Below are 23,763 nucleotides of genomic sequence, written 5' to 3'. Positions count from 1 at the left end.
TGATTGCTTTCAAGGCAGCAATGTCCCACAAACAGTAATGAGATGAATGACTTCATTCTAATCTCCAGTTTGTTTTGGGGAATCTTGGAAGAAGGAGGAATTCTGGCAAATTGTTTTTCAAAGTTGTATAATGGAATTTTTTAATGCCTAAATCAACCATAAGAACAAGGAAATAGGGTCTCAATTATCATCCCGTCTCATCTGAAGAACACTACCTCAAGACAAATATAGCACCTTTTGCAATACTACACTGGAGTGTCCATCAACATTATGACTAAGACATGATGTGCAGCTCAAATATACGACCTTCCTAACCAGGGGTTAAGTGCTACCAGTGAAGCCACATTGATATTATCATTCAACGGTTGTGTCTGCATCATTTTTCTCCATATTGGTTTCTACTGTCAAAAGACCTGATAGTACCTGAAAGACCACTCTCTTTACAATGATGTAGGAACTGAGGCTATATAAATAGTGTCATAACATCATTAATGTAAAATATTTTTCTAAAAACAGGCTCTTTTTCCACCCCCATTTCTTTGGTTGTTTCTGCCAATTCATCAGATTACATGTTTCAACCAGATAAGCTTAAATTTCAATCAGATAAGCTTAAGTTACAGCCATAGAAATTTACAGTACAGAAGATGGCGTTTGACCCATCGTGTCTATGCCAGCTCCCTCAAAAGCATTCCTTTCATTCCATTTACCTGCCCTTCACCAGACAACAACAAATTACATTGGGGTGTAGTGCCTTTCATGTCAGAAAGACGTCCCAATCCCTGTAGCTCTTTTAAAGGTATTTTTATAGTTCGCTTTTGAAGGTCAATATGGATTCTAACATTTCTCCTGGTATGGCATGCCATATCCTAACTTTTCCGTGCATGAAAACATTTCTCCCAACCTCTCCATTTGCTTGTTTACTAACTATATTAAATTAATGCCCTCTAGTTACTGACTCACCAACCAGTGGAAATAATTTCTCCCTATTGACTGTATTGATAATTTTGAGACCTATCAGGTCAAAAGTCCCAGCTCTTGCAGTCTCTGCTCATAGGACAAACTACTCATGCTAGTAAATTTCCTCTATATCTTGATGTCTTTCCTAAAGTGAGATGACTAATACTGGACACAATATTCTAACTGATCTAATTCACAATTTATGTAAGCTTAGCATTATCTCTTCGCTTTTAATTTGTCAACATTTAATTCATTTTAATTTGATAATAGATTATAATTGTAATTATAGATATGAATTGCTGCTTTCTGCGATTTGGGTTGAACTTGTATTGCAGCAGCAAAACAGAAGTGGCTTTATTTTTATTCTCATTTCCTTGTGCTCAAAATGGAATGGTTTTGAATGGTGTGAAACTGCTTAGTAATAAGGGCATATATTGGTATTGAACATTGTACATATGGTTGAAGTGTGTTGCTTAAATATCTTATGATTGTGGAATGCATTTAGTTGTTAATCTGTGCATTTATTTCTTCCAAAGCCATTATAAAAACTGGAAATATCTGTCTCACTTCTCACAATAAACAACCCTAACATATCTCCATATTAGGTTAGACCTTGATCTATCTTAGGATTGCTTATTAAACCTAGATTTAATACATTTAAGTTATGAATTGCAGGATTGTAAATTATTACATAGATTGTTTGTGGTATCAGTGTAAGTACTGTAAGCTGTGTAGATTTATATAATGAACAGATTTTTGTATATTGAATCAGACTGTTGATTGCTCAATCATCTGGGAAATACACTTGGTTGAGCACTTGGTTAGGACCCGATGATTCTGGGTTCAAATCCTGTTGGGTTCTTTATCCTCAGTTCTGTATTCTCTTAAAGTAAATGAAATTAATGTCCAGTCTAAAATATTTTGGGGTCTTAAGGGAGCAAAGCAATGTTTTCCTGGGTTTTTAATTGGGGTTAGGGAAATTAACCTGTCAAAGTTTGATAGATCTGCAGTAATCTAAGACACTGGGTATATCGTTGACCAGTTGATTCAGTTGGACTCTTGACAAAGTATATACCATTCCTTGATTAAATTTCTCCTGAAGAAGCTTTCCTTCTCTTCTAAGTACTCTGAGATTCTACCCTGCATGGAGGGCACAATGTAAGTGCAAGTTGTTGTTGTTGTGCTACTTGTCCCCATGAAAAAATATTTTCTTCAGATGATGTAGCGGAAACTACCAACTTTCTCCCTCTGGAATAACCTTGAGTATTAATGTGCATTAAGTCTTATGTAACTTAATGGAACTGTTGTGGTTTACCAGGACAAAACTGTTTCATGGTGCTTATGCAACGAGGATTTCCCTGCCTGTTAATTTTGATTTGCAGTGTTGAAGACATGTCTCCAGGTGTCATTGCTGAGTGGAGAGGCAGTTGGATGACTGCCAACATGGTTATCTCATTCATTCCAGAGACATCCTACTTTCCTTAACTACTCTCTTTCTTTCTTCACCCCTCTTCTCTCCCTCCCCCCTCACCCCACCTTGAAGATATGCTCAATCTTGAAAGGTGAAGTTTGATTGTTGTGACTCGAACACCAAATCTTTTGGTTTCATACTCCACTCACTGAGCCAACTACAGCACTGATAGCTGAACTCTGACCTTTTAGGCCTTACTTGCACTGCCATGATGTATGTAATGGAATCCAGCTCAGTTAATTTACCAATTTGATTACATTTAAACAAGGTATCTGCAAGTTGCTATTTCTATTTTTCTAGTTGGGTGTATTGTATTTCCAAGACCGTGTTTATAGGAATGCTTCATTAATTTTACAGGGAATGGATCCAGTAACAAGGCAAGTAGGTCAACACATAGAGATGGAACCAGAATGGGAAGCTGCATTCACTTTACAGATGAAACTTACACACACAATTTCTATGATGCAGGAATGGTGTGCCTCAGATGTAAGTACAAATTAAATGTTTTTGTAACATTGCACAGGAAGGTAATTGTGTGTTTTCAGCAGAAATGTGCTTCACAAATGCACAATTTAATCTGATCAGTGTAGATTACATTGTCAAATATTATCCTGGATCTGTTCTACCCTGGAGAAGTTCACATAATGCACATTGGAGCTTGGCTGGGAACAGGCAAAACAATTTATGGGATTAATTTTAAATAAAGATTGCAGCAACCTCCGAAACTAGGCAATGCACTGGATAATCCCCATCATTTTAAGACATATGATTGGAAAAAGTCTATAAAAATCATATTACTGAGTGATGATGCCCCTGATGCTTTTTTAACACAGCAGTACTCAACTTGTGGTTAAGTGTTCAAAGTTACTTAACTTTAAACAACTTCATTCTAACTTTCTGATAACCTTATGAAAGCTTAACAAATAAGAGATTTTTCACGAGTTATTTGTAGCTTCTCTCTCTCTCACACACTTCAGCCACACACCTTATAGACAGCAGTTTAGTAAAACTTTCTTTGCCATTTCATTAAGTGTAAACCAAAAATAATTCTGCTTAGTATTTTAAAATTCTGTTAAATCTGAATTTTTTTTTTCTTACTTCTCTTATATTCCAGGAAAAGGTTCTTATCGAGGCCTACAGAAAATGTTTAATTGTTCTGCTTCAGTGCCAGAATGGGCTGTCAGATGGTGAACAACCTATCACTTTGAGTATGTGTGGGCATTCACTGGATACTGTACAGTATCGGGTATCTCAACATCAAGTCAGTATCCATATGCCAGTTTCTCGATTATTTGCAGGTAATTCAGCATTTATTTTCAAGAGCAAACAATATTAGCTGCTGAGAACTTTTGTATTTATATATTTTAACCGCAAATTAACCTGGGTCTTATTGTTCTGAGAAGGAAAATTAACTTGAATACAGACCTCACTGAATAGTTGATGTAACTTGATCATGTAAAACCAAACCAAAAAACAAGATATCCTTGAAGTACCACTTGTTAGAATCATGAATTAATTTGTCATTGCCTCATCATGCAGCCATGTCTGTACAAAGTGAAATGGAGCACCTCTGCAGGATCCCATTTAACTTGTTCTTCTCCAAACTTTGAACTGGAGCAGGTTGTGGGAATTCCTCTGACAATTTATACAATATGACAAATCTTAAATTAAACCATCTGAAAAAGGTTTGTTCTATAGAATATATAATAATCCTTGCATTTGATATAACACCTTATCGTCTTCGTGTCGTCTCAAGCGCTTCACAGGATATACTGTAAAAAGGAATTGACTGTATTTTTGTTGGTGAAATGTTCAACCAATTGCACACAGCGGTGTCCCACAAACGGTCATCGACAAACCAATTTATAATTTTTAAGGAATTATTAACTCCGGAAAAGAGATCGGCCAATCGACTAATAGCCAGGATCTGCCGTGGCGGTGGTGTGGCTCTCATCTCCTGGTCCCATCTCGGCCTTTCCCCTTACTCCTCCGGAACCTTCCCCTCCTTCGAACACCTTACCCTCTGTCACCCCTCCAGGCTCTCCCTCAAAATCCTCCTTGTCTACCAACCCCCAAGCCTTCCCCCACCTTCCTCTCGGACATCTCCACCCTCCTATCTTCCCTCGCCCTCTGCTCTGAACGTCTCCTACTCCTAGGCGACGTCAACCTCCACTTCACCCCCTTCTGCTCTATCTCTGCTGACTTCTCCTCCCTCCTCTCTTCCCTTAACCTCTCCCTCCTCATCCACTCCCCCACCACGTCCGTGGCCACCCCCTTGACCTGGTGATCACCCGGAGCCTCACTGTCTCAGACATCACCATCATCGATAAAGCCATTTCGGACCACCATTTTATCTCCCTCAACACCTTTTCTCAACCCTCCACAATCACATATTGTCCGTGAAAAAATAATTCCTCCCTCTCCACTGCCCTGGAGTCATCTGAACTCCTACACCTCTGGCCCTCCCTGACCGATCTCCCCTCCTCACTCTCTTTTCTCCACAACTCCCTCTCCTCCATTCTGGACTCCCTCGCCCCCCTCACCTCCCAAACTGCCTGATACTCTCGTAAATCCCCCTGGTACACCAGCCATCTCCGTTCCTGCAAGACACAACTGCGAGCTGCCGATTGCGCCTGGACCAATTCCAAACTAACGGTTCATCGGCAGATCTGGCTTCACCACACCAAGATCTACCGCTGCGCTCTTGCCTCTGCCAAATCCTCCTTCTACTCCGAGGTTATCTTGGAGGCAAAGGACAACCCCGGCTTCTCTTTTGCACCACAAACCGCATCCTCCATCCACCTTGCTATGCCCCTTGCCAGCTGCTGGTGACCTGTAACTTGAAAAGTTGCCACGCCTTAGTGGGATCTTTTTCCTTTGGATCATATTATTGTAATTTGCTCAGCTGGTCGCCTGACACAAGCTGAAACCCATCACATTGCTAAACAGTAACCAAACCAAACTGAGTTCCGTGCATCCATCCCATGTTTGAAATGGGGTGTGCATTCTCCTCCTAGGGGGTCACATTTGTTAATCTAATTCCAGGGAGATTTAGGCACAAGTTGGCAAGAACCAGGCTTGGGCGTTGGAGAGCTGTTAGAGTTCAATCAACTGTAACTGAACAATTTGCCATTTCGTGCTGACTGGCAAGCTTCCCATTCAGCTGGGATCACCCTATCCTTTAGTGGAATTGTACCCTTACCTGACATTCATATGCTTCCAGCAGGATTACAAGATGCCATTCAGGAATAGGAACCCTGGATAATTCCCACTCTTGTCAGGGGAGTCTGAATGCATGTGCATGCAGCATTTGTAATGAGCCACTTCTTACTAAGAACTTTGTTTTAAGGTTTTGTGTAATAGCAGCTTGGTTGTATAAGAGCAGAATGTTCTAAGAATACAATTTTGGTAACTACAGTTTAATGTAAATGTTTGTAACTTTATCATTTCAGGTCTGCATGTGCTTTTAAGCAAAACAGAAGTAGCTTACAAGTTTCCAGAGTTATTGCCCCTCGTGAGTATAATTCCATGATTTGTAAGAATAAGCACAGCCGTTTTTAAACTAATCTTTAAACAATATATGATTACACTTTTCATTTTTTTGGCTTTGTAACAAATTTGCAATCTATTTAAAAATAATTCTGTATTCAAAATACCAAGTTAGGTATTTGTATTATAAAACATCTTCACTGGCAGAAGGAAGATAATTGGGATAGCAAAACCTCATGCAGGTTTTCAAAATGCTGAGAAAGATTGCATTTGTAGAAGGACTTGTTTGAATTACTTTCTGGGAGCAAAACTAGAGAACACAAATAACTAGACTCAAATAAGCTAAGTAATACAAAGAAACTCTTTTGCACTATTGATTTTTTGTTTTATGGGATGCTGTTCCAGTCATTAGTTGCCTCTAGTACCCTGACCAAATGGCCATTGATTGTTTAAGTGTTGACGGTGAGTGTTGGGAGGCCACTCAACTGTTGAGTGTCAAGGTTGAGGCCAACCTTTCCTCGTCTGGCTACCAAACACACACAAAAACAACAGATGGTACTGAAAAGGGAACCAGGAACCACTGGCTTTTCTTCCTCTAATCAATTTCACCAACTTGTGCAACCCCATCTGACAGCTAACTCAGCATACACTAGAGATTTGAACGAGCAAGCTCCCAATCTATTAATTATAGCTCTCTTCACTATGCCACTGAACAATTGAAACTCTTCACAGCACATGATGGTGCGTGAAAATAAGTAATAATCCTTGCATTTGGTGTAGCACTTTGTCATGTCATCGAAGCATTTGAAAGCTATCACCGGATTTAAAGTAGTGACTATATTTGTAGGTGAATGCGGAGCCCAATTAGCCACAGTGATGTCCCACAAACAGCTATTTGGTGAATGGCCAGTTTTATCTTGAGGATTATTGGCCAGAACACTTGGATGAACTCTTTTTGAGTAGTGTCATGTGATATTTTAACGTTCAGCAATGCCGTTGAATGTCTCAGGTTGAACTTCTGAATGCCAAGTCACTGCTCATACAACTAGTGCTAAAGATGGGATCTGCTTTGAAATAGAACTTCAATATTTTGTCCTCAACAAAGACTTTCAAAAAGTAAACCAATGCACAGTCTGGATATAATGATTCCACTTTGTGGAATAGCTCTTCGGAAAATTAAAACTTTTTTTAAAATTAGAGTGATGTTTTTACTGAAGGAACTCTGGGTATAAATATAAGCTTTCCTAGAAGTAATTTTTAAAATCAGCTTTGCCTTGTTCTGCTGTTCGTCAAAAAGCTTTTTTTAAATTGATTTTTAATTTTTTTTTTAATTTTAACTCTTTTTAATTGTTCACAGAGTGAGCTGAGCCCACCCATGTTAATAGAGCATCCTCTACGTTGCATGGTGCTTTGTGCCCAAGTACATGCTGGGATGTGGAGGAGGAATGGGTTTTCACTTGTAAATCAGGTCAGTGATCCTAGAATTATTACGTTTAAAGTTTTATTAAGTAGAATAATATTTAACTATGCACAATGTTTCACAAACAGACATGAAGTGAATTATTGATTTTATCTGTAGGATTGATGATCTTTGAAATTGTATAAATAGGCAAATTGATGCTTAAAGAAAATAGTGCTGATCTTTTAAAGTCCTCTGACACTTAATGGGTCAATTGAGGTAGAAAGGTGCATTAGATACAACAACAACAACAACAACAACAAGATTCCATTTATAAAGCGCCTTTCACGTCAGGAAGACGTCCTGACATTCTAACTGATACATTCTAACTCTGCTGTGACTTTGTTTCCTACAGATATACTATTACCACAATGTGAAATGCAGAGTGGAAATGTATGATAAAGACTTAGTAATGCTTCAGGTAAGGCACTGTGTTTTCAGGCTTCTACCATTTTTGCTATCATACTTGGATGTGTGGTAATCAATAAAAGTAGTCATGGGAGACTCCCAGATTTTCTTTCCATTAACGATCATTGGCTCAGCAAATGCCACACAATGGTACAAACTTGCACTGTAAAACTGTTGACCATAACTGCTTCCAGATTTATTTTGCACCTTATCATGTCAAAGCGTTTCAAAGCACTTCAGAATTTTCTGTTGATTGTAGTGAGTATTTATTGGTAGTTAAACACTGCAGCAAGTTTGCAGTCCTACAAACAGATCATAAAATGAATGAGCAATAGTTGTATCAGGGAATTGCTGACCAACACACAGAGAGAAACTCCCTTCTCTTTTCGAATAAGTGCCATGGATCTTTTAACACCCACCTGAACAGGCAAATGGGACCTCAGTTTAACATATCACTAAAGGCAGCACCCAATGCAGTGCTACCCCAGCTGCAAGTTGGCCATCCCTGGTCTAGACCATAAGTTTCAAAATCACTACAGTCAGAGATGAGGTGAGAGAGATACCAAATGAGCCAAAGTGAATCTGTTGGGTATTATTCAAAATATTCCTACCAGTTTACAGAAGAGGGAAACATCATCAATTCTATAAAATTCAAAAGCCTTAACTTGAGTGAAAATAGAAAATGGTTGTTTAGTCTTTGTCCTTGTAATTCTGAGCCACGGTGGGAGAGGAGTTTATGCAGCTCCGAGATGCTATCTTGCGTGAAGGACACTCTGTAAATGCAAGTTGTTTTACTTTGTCATTAACCTTCCTTAAGTCTCAACACTTATTGTAATATCGAGAAAGAAGTACAGGAAGGAAAAGGCAAAAGCCTGAGATTGCTGTTTGATATTCGTTTAATATTTTAATATTTGTGGTGAACCTAACATTGCATGTTTTGAAATGATAGTTCATTTATCAGCAGTGTATTTAATGTTCCTGTTTCATAATAAGTTGTGCATAGATAATGGTGACTTGGGAATAAGTTAAATGCAGAATATAAATCTTTTTAACATCTGTGTTTTTCAGGCAGGAGCATCTATGATGGATCCAAACCATTTCCTCATGATCATCCTTTGTCGATTTGAACTTTACCAAATATTTAATACCCCTGACTATGGCAAGAGGTTCAGCGCTGAACACACCAACAAGGTGACTTAGAGATAAGAACACTGTTTAACTGTTTGATTCTCAACATCATGAGCATCTTGCTTGCTTGAAGATTTGCTTGGTGTACTTGTAGGTTAATGTTCAGTGTATCAGGAAGGAAAGTGACCTGGATAACATATGGCTTCTTTTAATCCATAATCCCAATGTAATGTATTCCTTAATATACAATGTCTTGGAATTTGTCCAAAGGGGTGTTAATTTTTTTGACTTTTTCAAATTTCTAGGATGTTCTACAGCAAAACAATACTCTTATAGAGGAAATGCTTCACCTGATCATGATGATTGTGGGTAAGTCGCTTTTTGATAATTTTTTGATAATTGTAATGAACAGATTCGGAATAATGCATAAAAATGTATTTTTACTCTCAAGTTGAAAAATTGATCTGCAAGAATTATAAGATTATCTTTTGGGTATCTGCTTCTTGATTATCATCATTGCAGAAATATAAACATTTTTGAAACTTGACATCAAAATGAAATATGAGTCTCTGTAATGTAGCCCGGTTATGTAATGTATCTGTTGCTGTGAAGATAGAATGTGCATCAAATAAAGTTGTCTTCTGGTTCTCATCATTGTTTGAGTGACCTATTTTATCTTTGCGACTTGCATATAGTCTTAATTAAAGCAATAAATCTGTTCACAAACAACATTCGGTGAAACTATTACAACAGACACTATATGTAGTTAGTGGTAGCTGAGTTGTATATCCCTTGTTAGTTTGTGTCGCTTGCTCATGTAGCAGCCCCAAACTGTGCCGTTTGAAATGCGTCTGACACCATTTTTTTAACCCGACTACTTGATCACGTCACATATTGAAAGAAGTACGATTTCACTTAAAGCATCCATTAAAATTGCAACCCTCTGACAGCATATTTAGGTGGTCATGAATGTGTTCTTAAATTATTGCAACTATGTACTGTACAGTGAGATCTTGTTTATCTGCCATAATGAAGCAACATCACCACACCCCACCCACCTCTTTCCAGTGGATATTTGAAACTGGTAAAAATGTCAGAGCCATAATCAGGATTATCTGCTTCTGGATCAAGACCCATTGGAAAGGTGGATAATTGGAGTTCCACTGTAAGTAATGGATTAGCAAGAACATGTTTGCTCTCAAAGGGTTAATAGCAAAATGTACCAAGAAATCGAATTTTCGGGTTACAAAATAAAAAGGAAAGATGACATATTGAATAAGAGGAACCTGCTCTCATTTAATGGATAGAGGTACCATTTGATGTGGCACAAAGCCATACAAACCAGAGGGTTTGTCTGGGCGAAGTTATCTAATTTCTCCTTCCTATCCCAAACTTGGAAGGAAACGATTAGCATGGATTCCTCCTTCTGATTGCTACTGAGTGTCCCATGCAGGAAAGTGTGAACACTGAGGAAGAACAGTTTTGGCAAAGTCCTTGCAGCAGGATTTCTGCACGTCTTCTCTATTGGGGACTGGTGTGAGACTTAAAAGAGGGTGGAAAAGAATTATCCGGGAGAAATTCCACCTGCGACTAGATTTATGATAAAGGATTTAGAGCGTCCAGAATTTGGCAAAATGTCAAATAAAACAACTTGCAGAAAACCTAAGGCTGAAAAACATTTAAGAAGTTGCCAAATTTTTGATGCTCTAAAAATGCTTCATCAATAAGAGTGAATCACATGAATTGAAAAAAAATATGGCAATGTTGGCTTTTAATTTAAACATTTCGGGTTTGGAATTTAGGAGAACGATATATTGCTGGCGTGGGGCAGGTGTCCACCGAGGATGAAATAAAACGTGAAATTATTCATCAGCTTTGTATAAGACCAATGGCACACAGTGAGCTTGTCAAAGCGTTGCCTGAAGATGTGAGTATATTCTCTTTGTAGATCCATCTTAACTTGCAAGAATTCTTCCTTCATTATGTACTGATTTTAAAGCACTGACCTACCTCAGCAAGTAAAATCATTGTCTCTTTTTGACAGCTGTAGTTTTATAATTGTTTACATAGATTGGGTTTCAAAATCTTCCTGGTGCCAGAACATAGTGTAAAGATGCATTTTGTATCCTTAATAGAACCTATCATTGTGTTTTGTATCCTCAGTAGAACTTATTATGTATGAGTAGATGTGTATCCATTCTCTTATGAATAATGGTGGCTAGTACAGCTTTGTTCCAGCTGCTGGTGACCTGTAACTTGAAAAGTTGCCATGCCTTAGTGGGATCTTTTTCCTTTGGATCATATTATCTAATTCCAGGGAGATTTAGGCACAAGTTGGCAAGAACCAGGCTTGGGCGTTGGAGAGCTGTTAGAGTTCAATCAACTGTAACTGAACAATTTGCCATTTCGTGCACTGACTGGCAAGCTTCCCATTCAGCTGGGATCACCCTATCCTTTAGTGGAATTGTACCCTTACCTGACATTCATATGCTTCCAGCAGGATTACAAGATGCCATTCAGGAATAGGAACCCTGGATAGTTCCCACTCTTGTCAGGGGAGTCTGAATGCATGTGCATGCAGCATTTGTAATGAGCCACTTCTTACTAAGAACTTTGTTTTAAGGTTTTGTGTAATAGCAGCTTGGTTGTATAAGAGCAGAATGTTCTAAGAATACAATTTTAGTAACTACAGTTTAATGTAATTGTTTTAAAAGCAAAATGTACCAACAAATGCCTGAAATGATGCTTCAGTTCTTGCTTTGGATTCATACTTGATTGATCTTATTTTAGTGGATTGTTTTACTTATTGTATTTATTTTTGGTTTTGTTTTTCTCCACATCTTTCTCCGTCTTTTGCATGTGCCCGCTCTCTCTCTTGCTCTCAGGAAAACAAGGAAACTGGAATGGAAAGGGTTATTGAGTCTGTCGCGTCTTTCAAGTACGTGTGCCATTAAATAACTAAGTGTGAAATATTGTTCTGTTTGTACAGTTGCAAATAAGATAGTTTGAATCTTGTGTACTCATTTCTCTCCTCACTTCCAGGAAACCAGGTTTAACAGGAAGAGGTCTTTATGAATTAAAACCTGAAAGCGCTAAGGAATTTAACCTTTTCTTCTATCATTATTCCAGAGCAGATCAATCTAAGGTAAATAATTATATAACTGTTAAATATTATGCATTTATAATTGTTCAGGGTTACTTTGAAGGGGTGAGGACAAGTCTATACCTGCAAGATTGCTGGGACTTATTTTTACCTGGCACATCTACTTGGAATCAGTTCACCTCCAGAAAAAAAAGTAGACTGACTAAACTATGATGGTTAATTTTGGTGACTCCTCAAAGTATTTTATTGAATTAGTTTAATTTTGTAATGCTTCAAACCAAATGGTCTATTAATTCTGGTTAACCACAAACTAATATAATCTGCAAACAAATCTTAAACATTTTATGTGTTGGATTTAAATTCATTTTAGGCTGAGGAGGCTCAAAGAAAATTAAGGAAGCAGAATGGGGAAGACACGGGTATGTTGAAACATTTTCATCTTAGTTTTATAGATGATTGGGTCATTTTTTATTGTCTTGAACCATTTTTGTCACCTTGAGCCATTGTCCAATTGAGCAGGTATGTAAGGTATCTGCTCCTAGGTCTTTGTTACTAATTCTGGCTGGTTGTAGGACACCAGTATTTCTTTGTTGCCTTTCCCAGTGAGATTTACCTTGACTCAAGAGCTTCTCTGAAAGGGGAATCGGGAAGTGTGGAATCAAGAATTGTAACAGTCAGTGTACGACAGCACTTGTGAGGATCAAAGGCTTCAAATGATTGAAGAGGGCAGGGAAATAATAATAATAATAATAATAATCCTTGCATTTGATATAGCGCTTTTCACGTCGGGAGGATGTCCCAAAGCGCTTCACAGAACACACTGTAAAGTGAATTGACTGTATACTTGTGGGCGAACGCGGCAGCCAATTGCGCACAGCAATGTCCCACAAACAGTCGTAGATTGAAAATGACCAATTTATTATTGTTTTTGTATGACAAGTTAGTCCAATACTTTGAGGAAAGGAGGACTTGAGGAGGGGGGAAATTGGCAGAATTATTTTTACTTCTGCCATAAGTGCAGCCTTGTACTAGCATTAATAAATAATTGATGGTTCACTCTAGCAGTCCAAACGCTGTAGAGGCTCATTAACTGCACAGTCCTGTAGTTCAGAGTTTTGAACAGGCTGTGTTCCAGATGCCATTAATCTGTGATTCTGTTTGCACTACTAGCATGTGACTGGGTGGTCTTTGTTGTATCCCAGGGTTGTAGATCATGTGGAAGGAATGAGTTGAGATTGAGAAAGTCGATTATTTTCTCCAACTGGGTTTAAACCCACTTTGACCTTTCAACTAAATTTCATGGACTTCTGAAAAAGCTTCACTGGACTACTATTCTGTGAAGCACTTTGAGATGTTTCGAAGACGTGATAAGGCGCTATATCAAATACAAGGATTATTATTGTTACTTGCTGAAATTATCGATGCACTAATCTATCAGTTGTCTGGAAGGAAAGGAGTGATATCAAGGATTTGCATTGCACTGAACTTGTAAAAGCTGGTTTATTAATTAAATCTCTATAAGAGCATAAAATATACTCTTCCGATGAAACAACAACATTTGACTGAGATACTAACATTGAACAGTTAGTAGGTAGCATCAAAACTTGTTTAAATAACCGATTTATTGCCATGGTTGTGGTTGGGTTAGAGACACACTACGAAACATTTTTAAGGCCGAAAGACTCACAGTGGTTTGACGATCTGTGCTCCTTTTTGGTGAATAAAAATAATCGTGTCCCAGTGTGAAAGGTGCCATATAAGTTCAATTTGTTGTTTTTGTGTCGGGTTCTGATTGGATCAGTGGGAAATGGAAACATTAAACGAATACTGTTAAATGTCAGAACTTGAAGCTGTGCATGTAACTTTAACATTAAAATTACTATACCCTTGTTCAGTCTGAAACTTTTCAGTCTCATTGTTACTCTAGGAATTGTAGAAATACTTCCCAGCTAAAAGAAAGGCTGTTTCCTTGTCAAACACAGTTTCCTTTGATTTAAGCTTGGCAAGGCATCATCTGTTTTATTTGTTATCAATTCTTTATTTTCGAAAGGCCATTGGAAGTCAGTAGGCCATGATGCCATCATGCTCTTCTTGAGAAGGTCCTTGGCAAGTAAATCCAGTAATGTAGTTAAACACCCGTGCGTGAAGGCAAGTGGTCTCAAGCTGTCTGGCCTTTTGGATCTTTAGAAAGACATGAATAATGGAAACCATTGCTTTGTATGCTAATGTCTAACAGAATTCAGTAACACCAGTCGAATAGCTAATACAGTAACTTGTTACTGCAAGTTATTATTCGCCTATACTTATACTCCATCTTTCACCCAAAATCAAGATTAAATATTATGCTTGAATCTGTTTTTCATGTTTATGCCTTTGGGCATGTTATGCAGCCAGAAGACATATGCACAATAAAAAAAATGCAAAAAATTAATTTCAATTGTGAAGATACTCATGATTTTGTTTTGGATTTCAGCTCTCCCACCCCCTGTCTTTCCTCCCTTTTGTCCCTTGTTTGCCAGTCTCGTCAATATCCTCCAGTCAGATGTTTTTCTGTACATCCTGGGAACCGTATTGCACTGGGCTGTGGAACCAAATGAACATGCGTGGACAGAGAGCATGTTACAGAGGGTAGGTTTTTACCAATTATTTTTAATCTAAAACCAATACTTTCAAAGTATATTGTTGAAATATATTATTGAAACCTATTCCACAATCTGTTTTCCGCAAAGGCCCCTTGGCACTTTGTAACAGATTTATTAATAATATGAGGTGAAAGTTGTCAGTCTGCCTCAGTTGATAGCACTCTCGCCTCTGAGTCAGAAGGTTTTGGGATCAAGACTGAGCTTATTATCTTGGCTGACCCATGTCAAACAACTGTTTTTTCCTGGAACAAATCGTGAACCATTGATGGGCACAGCAGACATTGAGAACTGAATGTGAGAAGTCATGAGCATAAATCCACATCCTATCCCTCTGGCGCAATGCTGTTATAAGTGTGATTTCTTAATGCAGACTAGTATCCAGTTTGTTGCTGCTCAGTCTTTCTAAATGATCTTTCAAACCAATTTCATTATAATTATCTTGTTTAGGTTTTGCACCTCATCGGCATGGCTTTACTAGAAGAGAAACAACAGCTGGAGAGTGCAAGTGATGACAGTGATTTTACTTTCAACTTCACATCAAAAGTTTCACGTGCGTACCTGTTATTAAAAAAATTATTTGTGGGTGTGTGTGTTTAAAAACGTAGGATTGAGAATAATTCTTGCTGTATCATTCACTTTACTTTCAGATGCATCAATATAGTAGAATAAGAGGAAGTGGGTTTAGAGTTGCAAAGGTCAATTTCAGGACAGACACCAGGAAGTATTAATGACAAGCAGGCTGCCAGGAAAGGTTGTTGAGGCCAGGACATTGGACTTTGTGTGTGTGTGTGTGTGTGTGTGTGTGTGTGTGTGTGTGTATATATATATATATATTAAAAAGGGGTTGATGTTGTGCTGGGAGGACAGTGGATTGGTATTCTGGTAGGGTAAGATCAAATTGGCTGAAAGGTCTTCTTCATCTAAACTAATCTTGTTTAAAAAAAATCCAGTGCCTCTGTTTTTAATAATAATAATCCTTGCATTTGATATAGCGTCTTATCACATCTTTGAGACGTCTAAAAGCGCTTCACAGATTATACTGTAAAGTGAATTGACTGTATATTTTGTGGGTTTTGTGGGTGAAATATTTTCCTTTACCAAATTTTCATTGCCTGCATTAATTAAGAATTCAATTTCCTATTGAATGCTTCAGTTGAGTGGTTGTCTCAGTTGACCCAACTCATTCTAAAAATATTATTCTTCAGCTTTTGATTTTGTCAGTTTGTAATCTTGTCCTTGGTTTCTTCCAACTGGAATTTATGGAGAATACGCCTTCATTAAGTCAATTCACTAATTTATTAATTGTTTCTTTGAATTTTTTACTACCTTTGGGGGACCAACCAAAGTCGATGGTTCCTTTGAATTGGTCAGGTTGCATTATTGGGTTGGATTGATGCCCATTTTGTTAATTTTATGAAACGTTTCCATTAGTATGTTTTTTTAAAGTGCCAAGATATAGTGTTATAATAACCCAATTATTTTCAAACAATTAATTTGATAGGTCCTGGGGATGCTCCTGAAAATATGCCTAGTATTTTAGCAATGCTGGAAACATTGCAAAATGCTCCTCACTTAGAGGTCCACAAGGATATGATCAAATGGATACTCAAGGTATGCTTCAGTTGATAATTTGTTTGGATGTTTTCCCCCAGAATTTATTTTTCCTTACCATTTTATTCAGCCAACTTATTTTGTCATGGGAAATAAGATTTCATTGTGTGAAAAAAAGTTCTATTGCATCTTGGTAAATTTTAATTAATCTGTTTTTCTAAACGAATTGGCCTTATTTAACTGCTGTATTAAGAAAATTATGGATAATGAAAGATTAATCTTGTGTATTAAGTATGCAAATTGGAGGAAGGCAATAGATCTGTTCAGTACAAGGACGAAAATGGTTTCTCGGTTACTTATTATGATTTTTGTTTTAAGCTCTTTGGAGTTATTAAAAAGATGAGAGAAAGAAGCAATTCAAGTCCTGTTGTTGAGTATGAAGGCTACAGCACGGAGGAGGTAAGGGCAATCCAGTGCATTATATTAAATAACTTTAAAATTAAACTGTAAAATTAATTTTTTCATCATGGCAAATGTGTGGCTTCATATAGTTATGCATTCAACTGTTGAAAGTATTTCTAGGATATTGATGGTTTTCGTGATGGTTTTCCTTTTCATGCTCAGTTGCACATCTACCCTGATCTGAGCGATTATCATGCCTAAGCAATGTCGAATCGATTCCAAGAGAATTGCGCACAATGTTTAAGGATTTCAGCTTCATTAAATAACGAAAAAAGTCATCTAAAACAAAATCATGAGCTTGGTACTTCTAGATATCAAAGTTTTCAGTCTAGCCTCATTATCCTTGGGTGATGTACAACAACATTACATTTGTATAGCTCTTTTCACGTCGGGAGGACGTCCCAAGGCGCTGGACAATCAATATTTCCGACAATATTAACAGTCTTTGGGATCAGTTGATGCCCTTTTTTTGACAGAAGTATATTATTACAGTGAAAACAGTCTGATGGTGAAAGTATTTTTGTTGGCTAAGTGTTCCTCCATTCATAAGGATCCTATAGTTCACCAGTGTTCTCCACTCTCCAGTCCTTGGCACAGCCACGTCAACTGATTTTGATGATAAATACGGAGTGTTGGTCCATCAACAGCAGGTGATCTTGACTGGATATTCCCACTCATTCAGGAGCAGGAACAATGGAGAATTTGTGACCTCTCTGGGGGAACCAAGGCCAATTGTAACATCCTTACTGCCATCTTGTCTTAAATTGGCTAATTTAACACTGATCGAGAATTTAATCTTGGGCAGGGTCTTACCAAGTGGTCGTGCATGTGCAAGGAAATTATAAACTGGTGTGTAACTTTTGTGCTGATAATGTTGCATCCTACCTTTTTTTAACTCTTTATTTTTGTAGTGCTTGCGAGATAAAGACAAAGCCGAGCGGAAGAGGAAGGCTGAAATTGCAAGGCTACGTCGAGAGAAGATAATGGCCCAGATGTCAGAAATGCAGAAGCATTTCATAGATGAAAATAGGGAGCTGTTTCAACAGACATTAGAAGAACTGGAAGCTTCATCATCTACAGCACAAGACAACAGGTAAAAGAGAGGGTCTTCAGTGGGTAATCAATTAGTCTTCATTCATACGTATATTGCCATACTGATGTGTTGGTGATAGAGTAATTCCATTCATTCAAACAAGCACGATAGCTTGGATTTTTCAGCCATGCTTGACTACCACTTTTATGGGTCTGTTCTGGCAGCACATATCTCATGTTCCCCTGCAAGAATTTCCCCCATGTCTTTTGAGATTTACCAATGCAAGAATCCCAACAGTTTATTGAAGTGCTCTGAAATTAAAAGATTTCCTTTAATCTTTTCATATTTTTGAGTGAGAGTAACCTCACATGAGGGTAATCTTTCATCTCCCCAGATTCTTAGGACCACCGTGGAATTGTGAGGGGGCAGGGATTTCCATTGTGAAAAAATAAACTGTAGCTGGAAATCAGTACCATATTTCTTAGACGATGGCCCCCTATTATCTCTTGTTCATTGTTTTGGTTCCTGTATGCCCTCATTTGAGAAATGAAAACTACACAGAGTTGTTGATCCTTAATACGCACAAATATGAGGACCCCTTCTTCAATTTTTCAGCACTTTTTTTTTAATATTCTTTTTACTGTAGCCCCACAGTTCCTGATACAGCACTGACTGCGTTAGGTCCCAAACAAACCAGAGTCTTTGAAAAGAAGCAAGTTGTTACTTGCATTTTGTGTCAGGAGGAACAGGAGATTAAAATGAACAACAAAGCAATGGTCTTGGCAGCCTTTGTTCAAAGGTCAACCGTTATGTCCAAGAACAGAATGAGAACTATTCAGGATCCTGGTGAGTGTTTCAGGCACGTGAGTGGATTTTGTTTGTAGAACCTATACAGGTAACTTTATAATGAAGCTAAACTGTGACCTTAATGATGTGTTTTTTTTATGTCCAAAGGTTGTGGTGATTGAAATCAGAAATCACTTTCTATCATTTTCCATTTTCTATCACTTATCAAACACTTACAACTCAGATAGAGTTCTATGTACAGCCTATCTTGCCTCAGTCTCAATCTTGAGAGTGACATCTACAGCACCAGGATAGCATTTTCTATTTTCCATGCTAATTGTATGTGTTAAATCAACCTTTCAGCTAACAAATGGGAAGATTTTGAGTTCATTGGCCTTGGCAAAATCCAAACTCATGCCCAGAGCTGAAATGTAAATTTATATTTTATTGTGATTCGTTCTCTTCAATGATTGTCGACTCCTTGTGGAGTCCTGCAGCGTATTGCTTAGAGCACTTGCCTTGCAAGCGAAAGGAGTTGGGTTCGATTCCCAGGCAGGGTGAAACCTTAGGCAAGTTTCCATACTCCACAAGCCTCTGTTTTCCTCACAGTAAGTAGGAACCTGGTTGTTGGTCGATTAGTGGATTGCTTTTCCAGGGGTAATGATTCCTTAAAAAAATTATTTGGTCACTCAATCTACAACTGTTTGTGGGACACTGCTGTGCACAATTGGCTGACGCGTTTCACTCACAAAATATACAGTCAATTCACTTTACAGTATATTCTGTCAAGCGCTTTGAGACGTCTAGAAGACGTGATAAGGCGCTATATCAAATGTAAGGATTATTATTATTATAATGTGTTCTGAACCTTTCCAATACCCAAGAGCCTGAAATATTGGAAAGTTTTTTTTCACATTCTCAGGACAATTTTAACCATCTACTTCTGAAGAAATTACTATCAAATCAATTGTTTGCTAGGTTTGTGAAATGCTATAGTTTATAGTAGCAAAACTATTACTGAAAATGTACGTGTCACCTTAAAGATCTTCAAACGGCTGTTCTCCGTGATATGTGCTAGAGATGTAAACACCTTTTTTATCATTGCCTGCAGAAAACTATGATCCATTGTTTATGCACCCAGATTTAGCCTGTGGCACCCACACAGGTAGCTGTGGACACATCATGCATGCCCATTGCTGGCAGAGGTTAGTACTAACTTAAATAACAAATGCTGTTCCTTTAGACCCATGCATATTGAGCTGCTCATCGGTCTTACAATGTATTCTACAATCTGAATCTGAAAAACAGAGATCTAGTTATAACTTGGATTCCTTATTAACTTGTGTTCAGGTATTGTCTGAGAAACAAAAGCACCCTAGCTCAAATGTTAATGTGCTCTGAACAAATAAAGTTACACTCCGGTAAAGTTGAGCTAAGTGCAGTGTTTGTTCTGCATAATATTGACCTACCAGATAGAAAGGCAAGTGTTTGTTCAAATAGATTTATTCCTCTGTTTTTCATTGGAAATACTTTTGATTTATGAATTCCATTTAATGGAATTGATGCTTTATAGAAATAATTTCTGGGCAGTGGTGCATTTCATTTTTTATTACTTAAATACTCTTGCCGTATGATTGATCCAGCACAGTTAACCAGTTTATGCCCGTGTGACCTAATTTAGGATTTGGCTTGAGTTGCAGGGCATTTACAAACCTGATTGGGAATAGTATGTTTGTTGAACAGAGTCTATTTGAAAGCAGGATCAGAAATTGGTTTGCTCACAAACTTAATGCTTAAAAGTTGAATATTCAAGTCTGCTTAGTACCATATCCCTGTGTGTGTGCCCCCCTACCAACCTGCCCGCTCCCTCCGTTCAGCGGGCACTGGTCTGCTCCATGTCTCCCGCCCGACGCACCCCACCATCGGTGGCCGTGCTTTTAGCCTCTCTGTCCCCACAATCTGGAACTCCATCCCACGGTCTCTTCACCTCGCTTCCTCCCTTGCGTCCTTCAAGGCCGGTCTCAAGACCCTACTCTTTGATCGTGCCTTTGGTCGCCCTCCCACCTCTCTGCCTTCCCTCACCCCTACCCTACCTTTCCCCCATGCTCGGGTCCCGACCCCTGACTGTTCAGCAGTTTGGAACGTCCCCCCGACGTGAAGGACGCTCTATAAATGTAATTTTGTTGTTTGTTGTTGTGTGTGCAAGTAAGAGTCCATTCAATACAAACTGGGCATTTTTTTTCCCCAAATACAGTATTATCAGACTTCATACTGTTAACTTGGTTTGTTTTTAAAAAATTGTCAACGAATGTTTATTTGACCTTTTTGGGATTTTTGTCCATTTTTAGCAGTCTGTTTGATTGTCTGACCCAATGGGTGTCAGCACCTGCATTCTGGGTGTGTGAGCTTAGCACAGTTGTGCAGGAAGTTACCGTACAACCCAGTAATCAGCCATTTCATAGTTCAAAATGATATTTTTTTAAAAAAAGTTTAAAATTGAAAAACCTGCTAAATAATAACTTGCAATTATACAACCTTCACATGGGGTAGCGTCTTGGAGCGTTTAACAGAGGCTGACGCCAAGCCGGGGGGAGGGAGGAGGTGTCTAAGCACAGATGAAGAGGAAGGTCTTCATGAAAATTTGACAAGTTTATTTCTGTCTAGAATATTCATGTTTATATGGAATCTTGAATGTGCTTTGTTTTTTCAGCTACTTTGATGCTGTTCAAGCAAAAGAGCAGCGAAGGCAGCAAAGACTCAGGGTGCACACAAGCTACGATGTGGAGAATGGAGAATTTCTCTGTCCTCTATGTGAATGTCTAAGCAATACTGTTATTCCTTTACTTCCTTCATCTCGGAGCCCATTCAACAGGTTGGATTATCTTGGCCACTCAATTTAAGAGCGCAAAGGAAATCTTGATATTTTTAGCCACTTAATATATCTTTAAGCTTCGATGCATTGTTTTTTTTGTGCAATTTAATGGATCGTGTTTGAAAGCCTACAGCTTCTGCTCTATTATTGACAGGTAGTAATATTTTATCTTGGTTGATGTCAGTTAGGAGGCTAACACTACTGTGCGCAATTGGCTGCCGCATTATGCCCACAAAATATACAGTCAATTCACTTTACAGTATATTTTGTGAAGTGCTTTGAGACATCTCGAAGACGTGATAGGGCGCTATATCTAATGCAAGGATTATTATTATATAAGAATGTTTTAAGAGCTAAGTACTTTTGGTGAAATGTTTCCCCTTCCACCTCCCTTCCCTGGCCCCCCAAATTTCCCACATACAGCCTTGACATGAATAACCAATTTTATATGGGGAATTTGTTGGCCTGGACCCAAGGAGAAACTTACTTCTCTTCGAATATTGATGTGGGATCTTTAACATCCACCTGAACAAGACCTGAGTTTATAATCTCATTTGAAAGACGGCATCTCCACCTTACTCTGTTACTGTCATCATTCCTCAGATTTTTTTTAACTTATCATTCAACTAAACTAGTCTAGCTATTCAATAGAACTGTATTCTTGATTTTGCATTGATTCTCTCAGTGATGTTATAATTTTGAATACCATCAACGTATTGCTTTAAAATTTCAGTGCATAGTACAGCTTTTTCCTGCAGTTAGTGCATCTGTTTTCTGCTCAATCAGAACAATGATCAGAACATTTTTGTGGATGAAGTTAATATTTCTTTGTTAATTAACTGGGCAGTGCACTTGCTCCCAATCAGTCTGCTTTCTGTCCCTCTCTCATCAACATCCAGCCACGAGAGAGAATGCACATCCTCCATTTTAACATAATTCATTAGGAGAACCAAGTCTATTACATAAAAAATATGCAAAGTACAATTGTCCAAAGCAAGCTTGAGAAATATATGTCAAATTATTCCTTCTGTAATGCAGTACATAGAACAGAATCAGGACAGCCTGTTTATTACTTGTTGGTATCCACTGTATAAGACACGTGAATAGGTTGTTACAGTGCTGAAATACTATGGGTATTGACTGGGATAAGAAGTGGATTAAGGTATTTCAGTTAGAGCTGCTGAGGGTTATAGTTAATTAACAGCCCTGATCTCGGACTTTCTTGTCTCTTCTAAGTGAGGCAAGCAATATAAGCATTCTATTCTTTATTGCAATGTTGTGTAATTTATAAAATATGAATTCAATCAAAATGGTAATTTTTGTTGTAGAATCTCATCAGGGTAAATTAACTAAGGTCAGGAAGGGATATATCACAGCAGGAAAGAACATGGAATTGGCAGATTAAAAAGTAGATCCCTCGCTGTTCAAAAAAGAAAATCATCTCAAGAGAATAATCCCTTCTGTGTCATTGGAACAAGTGATTGTAAGAGCTTGTGGACACTAAAGGTTGTGTGATAAATGACAGCATGTTAACAGATGTTATTATGTTGATTTCCTGCACTGGTGGTTTAATTGTGTTCCATGAACCTCTATTCATGGACTGGTAATAAACGATGGATCATTAAATCTAATAGTTTAGGTTAGCTACTGAATGTTTTATGTTACTAAATAAATCGAAAAGTTCTAAAGTATTAACAAATAACATCTGGATACATTCCGTGGAAATTGGGATTTATTTTGGAACATCCACTTCACACTCTTATTCTGAAACTGACCTGCCAGTTCCATCAGTCGCTCATGCCCATATCTGGAACTGACATTACAGCAAGTCAAGTACACGAGCACACAATCACAGGCAGATAGAAAAATTGGCCACTTTGGATTTTAGAATTTAAATTTGGTGAAAATTGTTTACCAATTGACTTTCACCGAGAAAACTGTGTTTAGAAGTGGAAATTGATAAAACAACTTTAATGGTTCTTAAATGTGTTGTGTTTCTACTTATCCAGCTAACTATAATGGCTTTGGCTGCCAGGTGGCTGGTCAATCACCAACAAAGGCTTGGATTACTGTATGTCTCTGTATCAGTTTAGACTTGGGGAGACCCCTCTTATCTAACTCGTTATCATTTGCAATGTTTATAATATACAACATATTTCACGAAAATACAGAAACAATTTGAAATATTGTACCTGTTAATACATGAAAGTTACTTTATATGACAACATAGGTGCAATGAAATGGTGTGAGAGAAGGAATGTCCCCTCACTTTTTTTTGGGTGCTCATTGCTAAATGTCTGGGCTGATTTGTCAATTCATCAAAGCATTTTTTTTGCCTCTGGGTTGCAGTTATTAGCCAGGGGGAGAGGAGGAAGAGATGTCTTGAATATTTGATAAACAAG

The 23,763-nt window shown here is 38.0% G+C and overlaps 1 protein-coding gene across 3 annotated transcripts in view; it reads left to right on the top strand.

Moving 5' to 3' along the window:
* ubr2 (ubiquitin protein ligase E3 component n-recognin 2) overlaps positions 1 to 23,763 on the top strand; it is a 62,698-nt gene that overhangs the window by 27,772 nt on the left and 11,163 nt on the right. For all 3 annotated transcript variants that reach the window (XM_007892459.2, XM_042333783.1, XM_007892458.2), the window contains exons 14-32: positions 2,786 to 2,914; positions 3,543 to 3,726; positions 5,881 to 5,942; positions 7,275 to 7,385; positions 7,732 to 7,797; positions 8,853 to 8,975; positions 9,218 to 9,281; positions 10,715 to 10,839; positions 11,798 to 11,850; positions 11,955 to 12,057; positions 12,386 to 12,434; positions 14,489 to 14,643; positions 15,105 to 15,207; positions 16,159 to 16,268; positions 16,587 to 16,667; positions 17,582 to 17,763; positions 18,350 to 18,549; positions 19,601 to 19,694; positions 21,200 to 21,361. In XM_007892459.2, the coding sequence (XP_007890650.1) occupies positions 2,786 to 2,914; positions 3,543 to 3,726; positions 5,881 to 5,942; positions 7,275 to 7,385; positions 7,732 to 7,797; positions 8,853 to 8,975; positions 9,218 to 9,281; positions 10,715 to 10,839; positions 11,798 to 11,850; positions 11,955 to 12,057; positions 12,386 to 12,434; positions 14,489 to 14,643; positions 15,105 to 15,207; positions 16,159 to 16,268; positions 16,587 to 16,667; positions 17,582 to 17,763; positions 18,350 to 18,549; positions 19,601 to 19,694; positions 21,200 to 21,361 (2,156 nt within the window). The remainder of the gene's footprint in view (positions 1 to 2,785; positions 2,915 to 3,542; positions 3,727 to 5,880; positions 5,943 to 7,274; positions 7,386 to 7,731; positions 7,798 to 8,852; positions 8,976 to 9,217; positions 9,282 to 10,714; positions 10,840 to 11,797; positions 11,851 to 11,954; positions 12,058 to 12,385; positions 12,435 to 14,488; positions 14,644 to 15,104; positions 15,208 to 16,158; positions 16,269 to 16,586; positions 16,668 to 17,581; positions 17,764 to 18,349; positions 18,550 to 19,600; positions 19,695 to 21,199; positions 21,362 to 23,763) is intronic.

This window comes from Callorhinchus milii, unplaced genomic scaffold, assembly GCF_018977255.1.
Source record: "Callorhinchus milii isolate IMCB2004 unplaced genomic scaffold, IMCB_Cmil_1.0 Scaffold3, whole genome shotgun sequence".
NCBI classification, from domain to species: domain Eukaryota; kingdom Metazoa; phylum Chordata; class Chondrichthyes; order Chimaeriformes; family Callorhinchidae; genus Callorhinchus; species Callorhinchus milii.
Note: the sequence above shows the minus strand (reverse complement) of the source record. Positions and strands in the feature narration are given on the sequence as shown.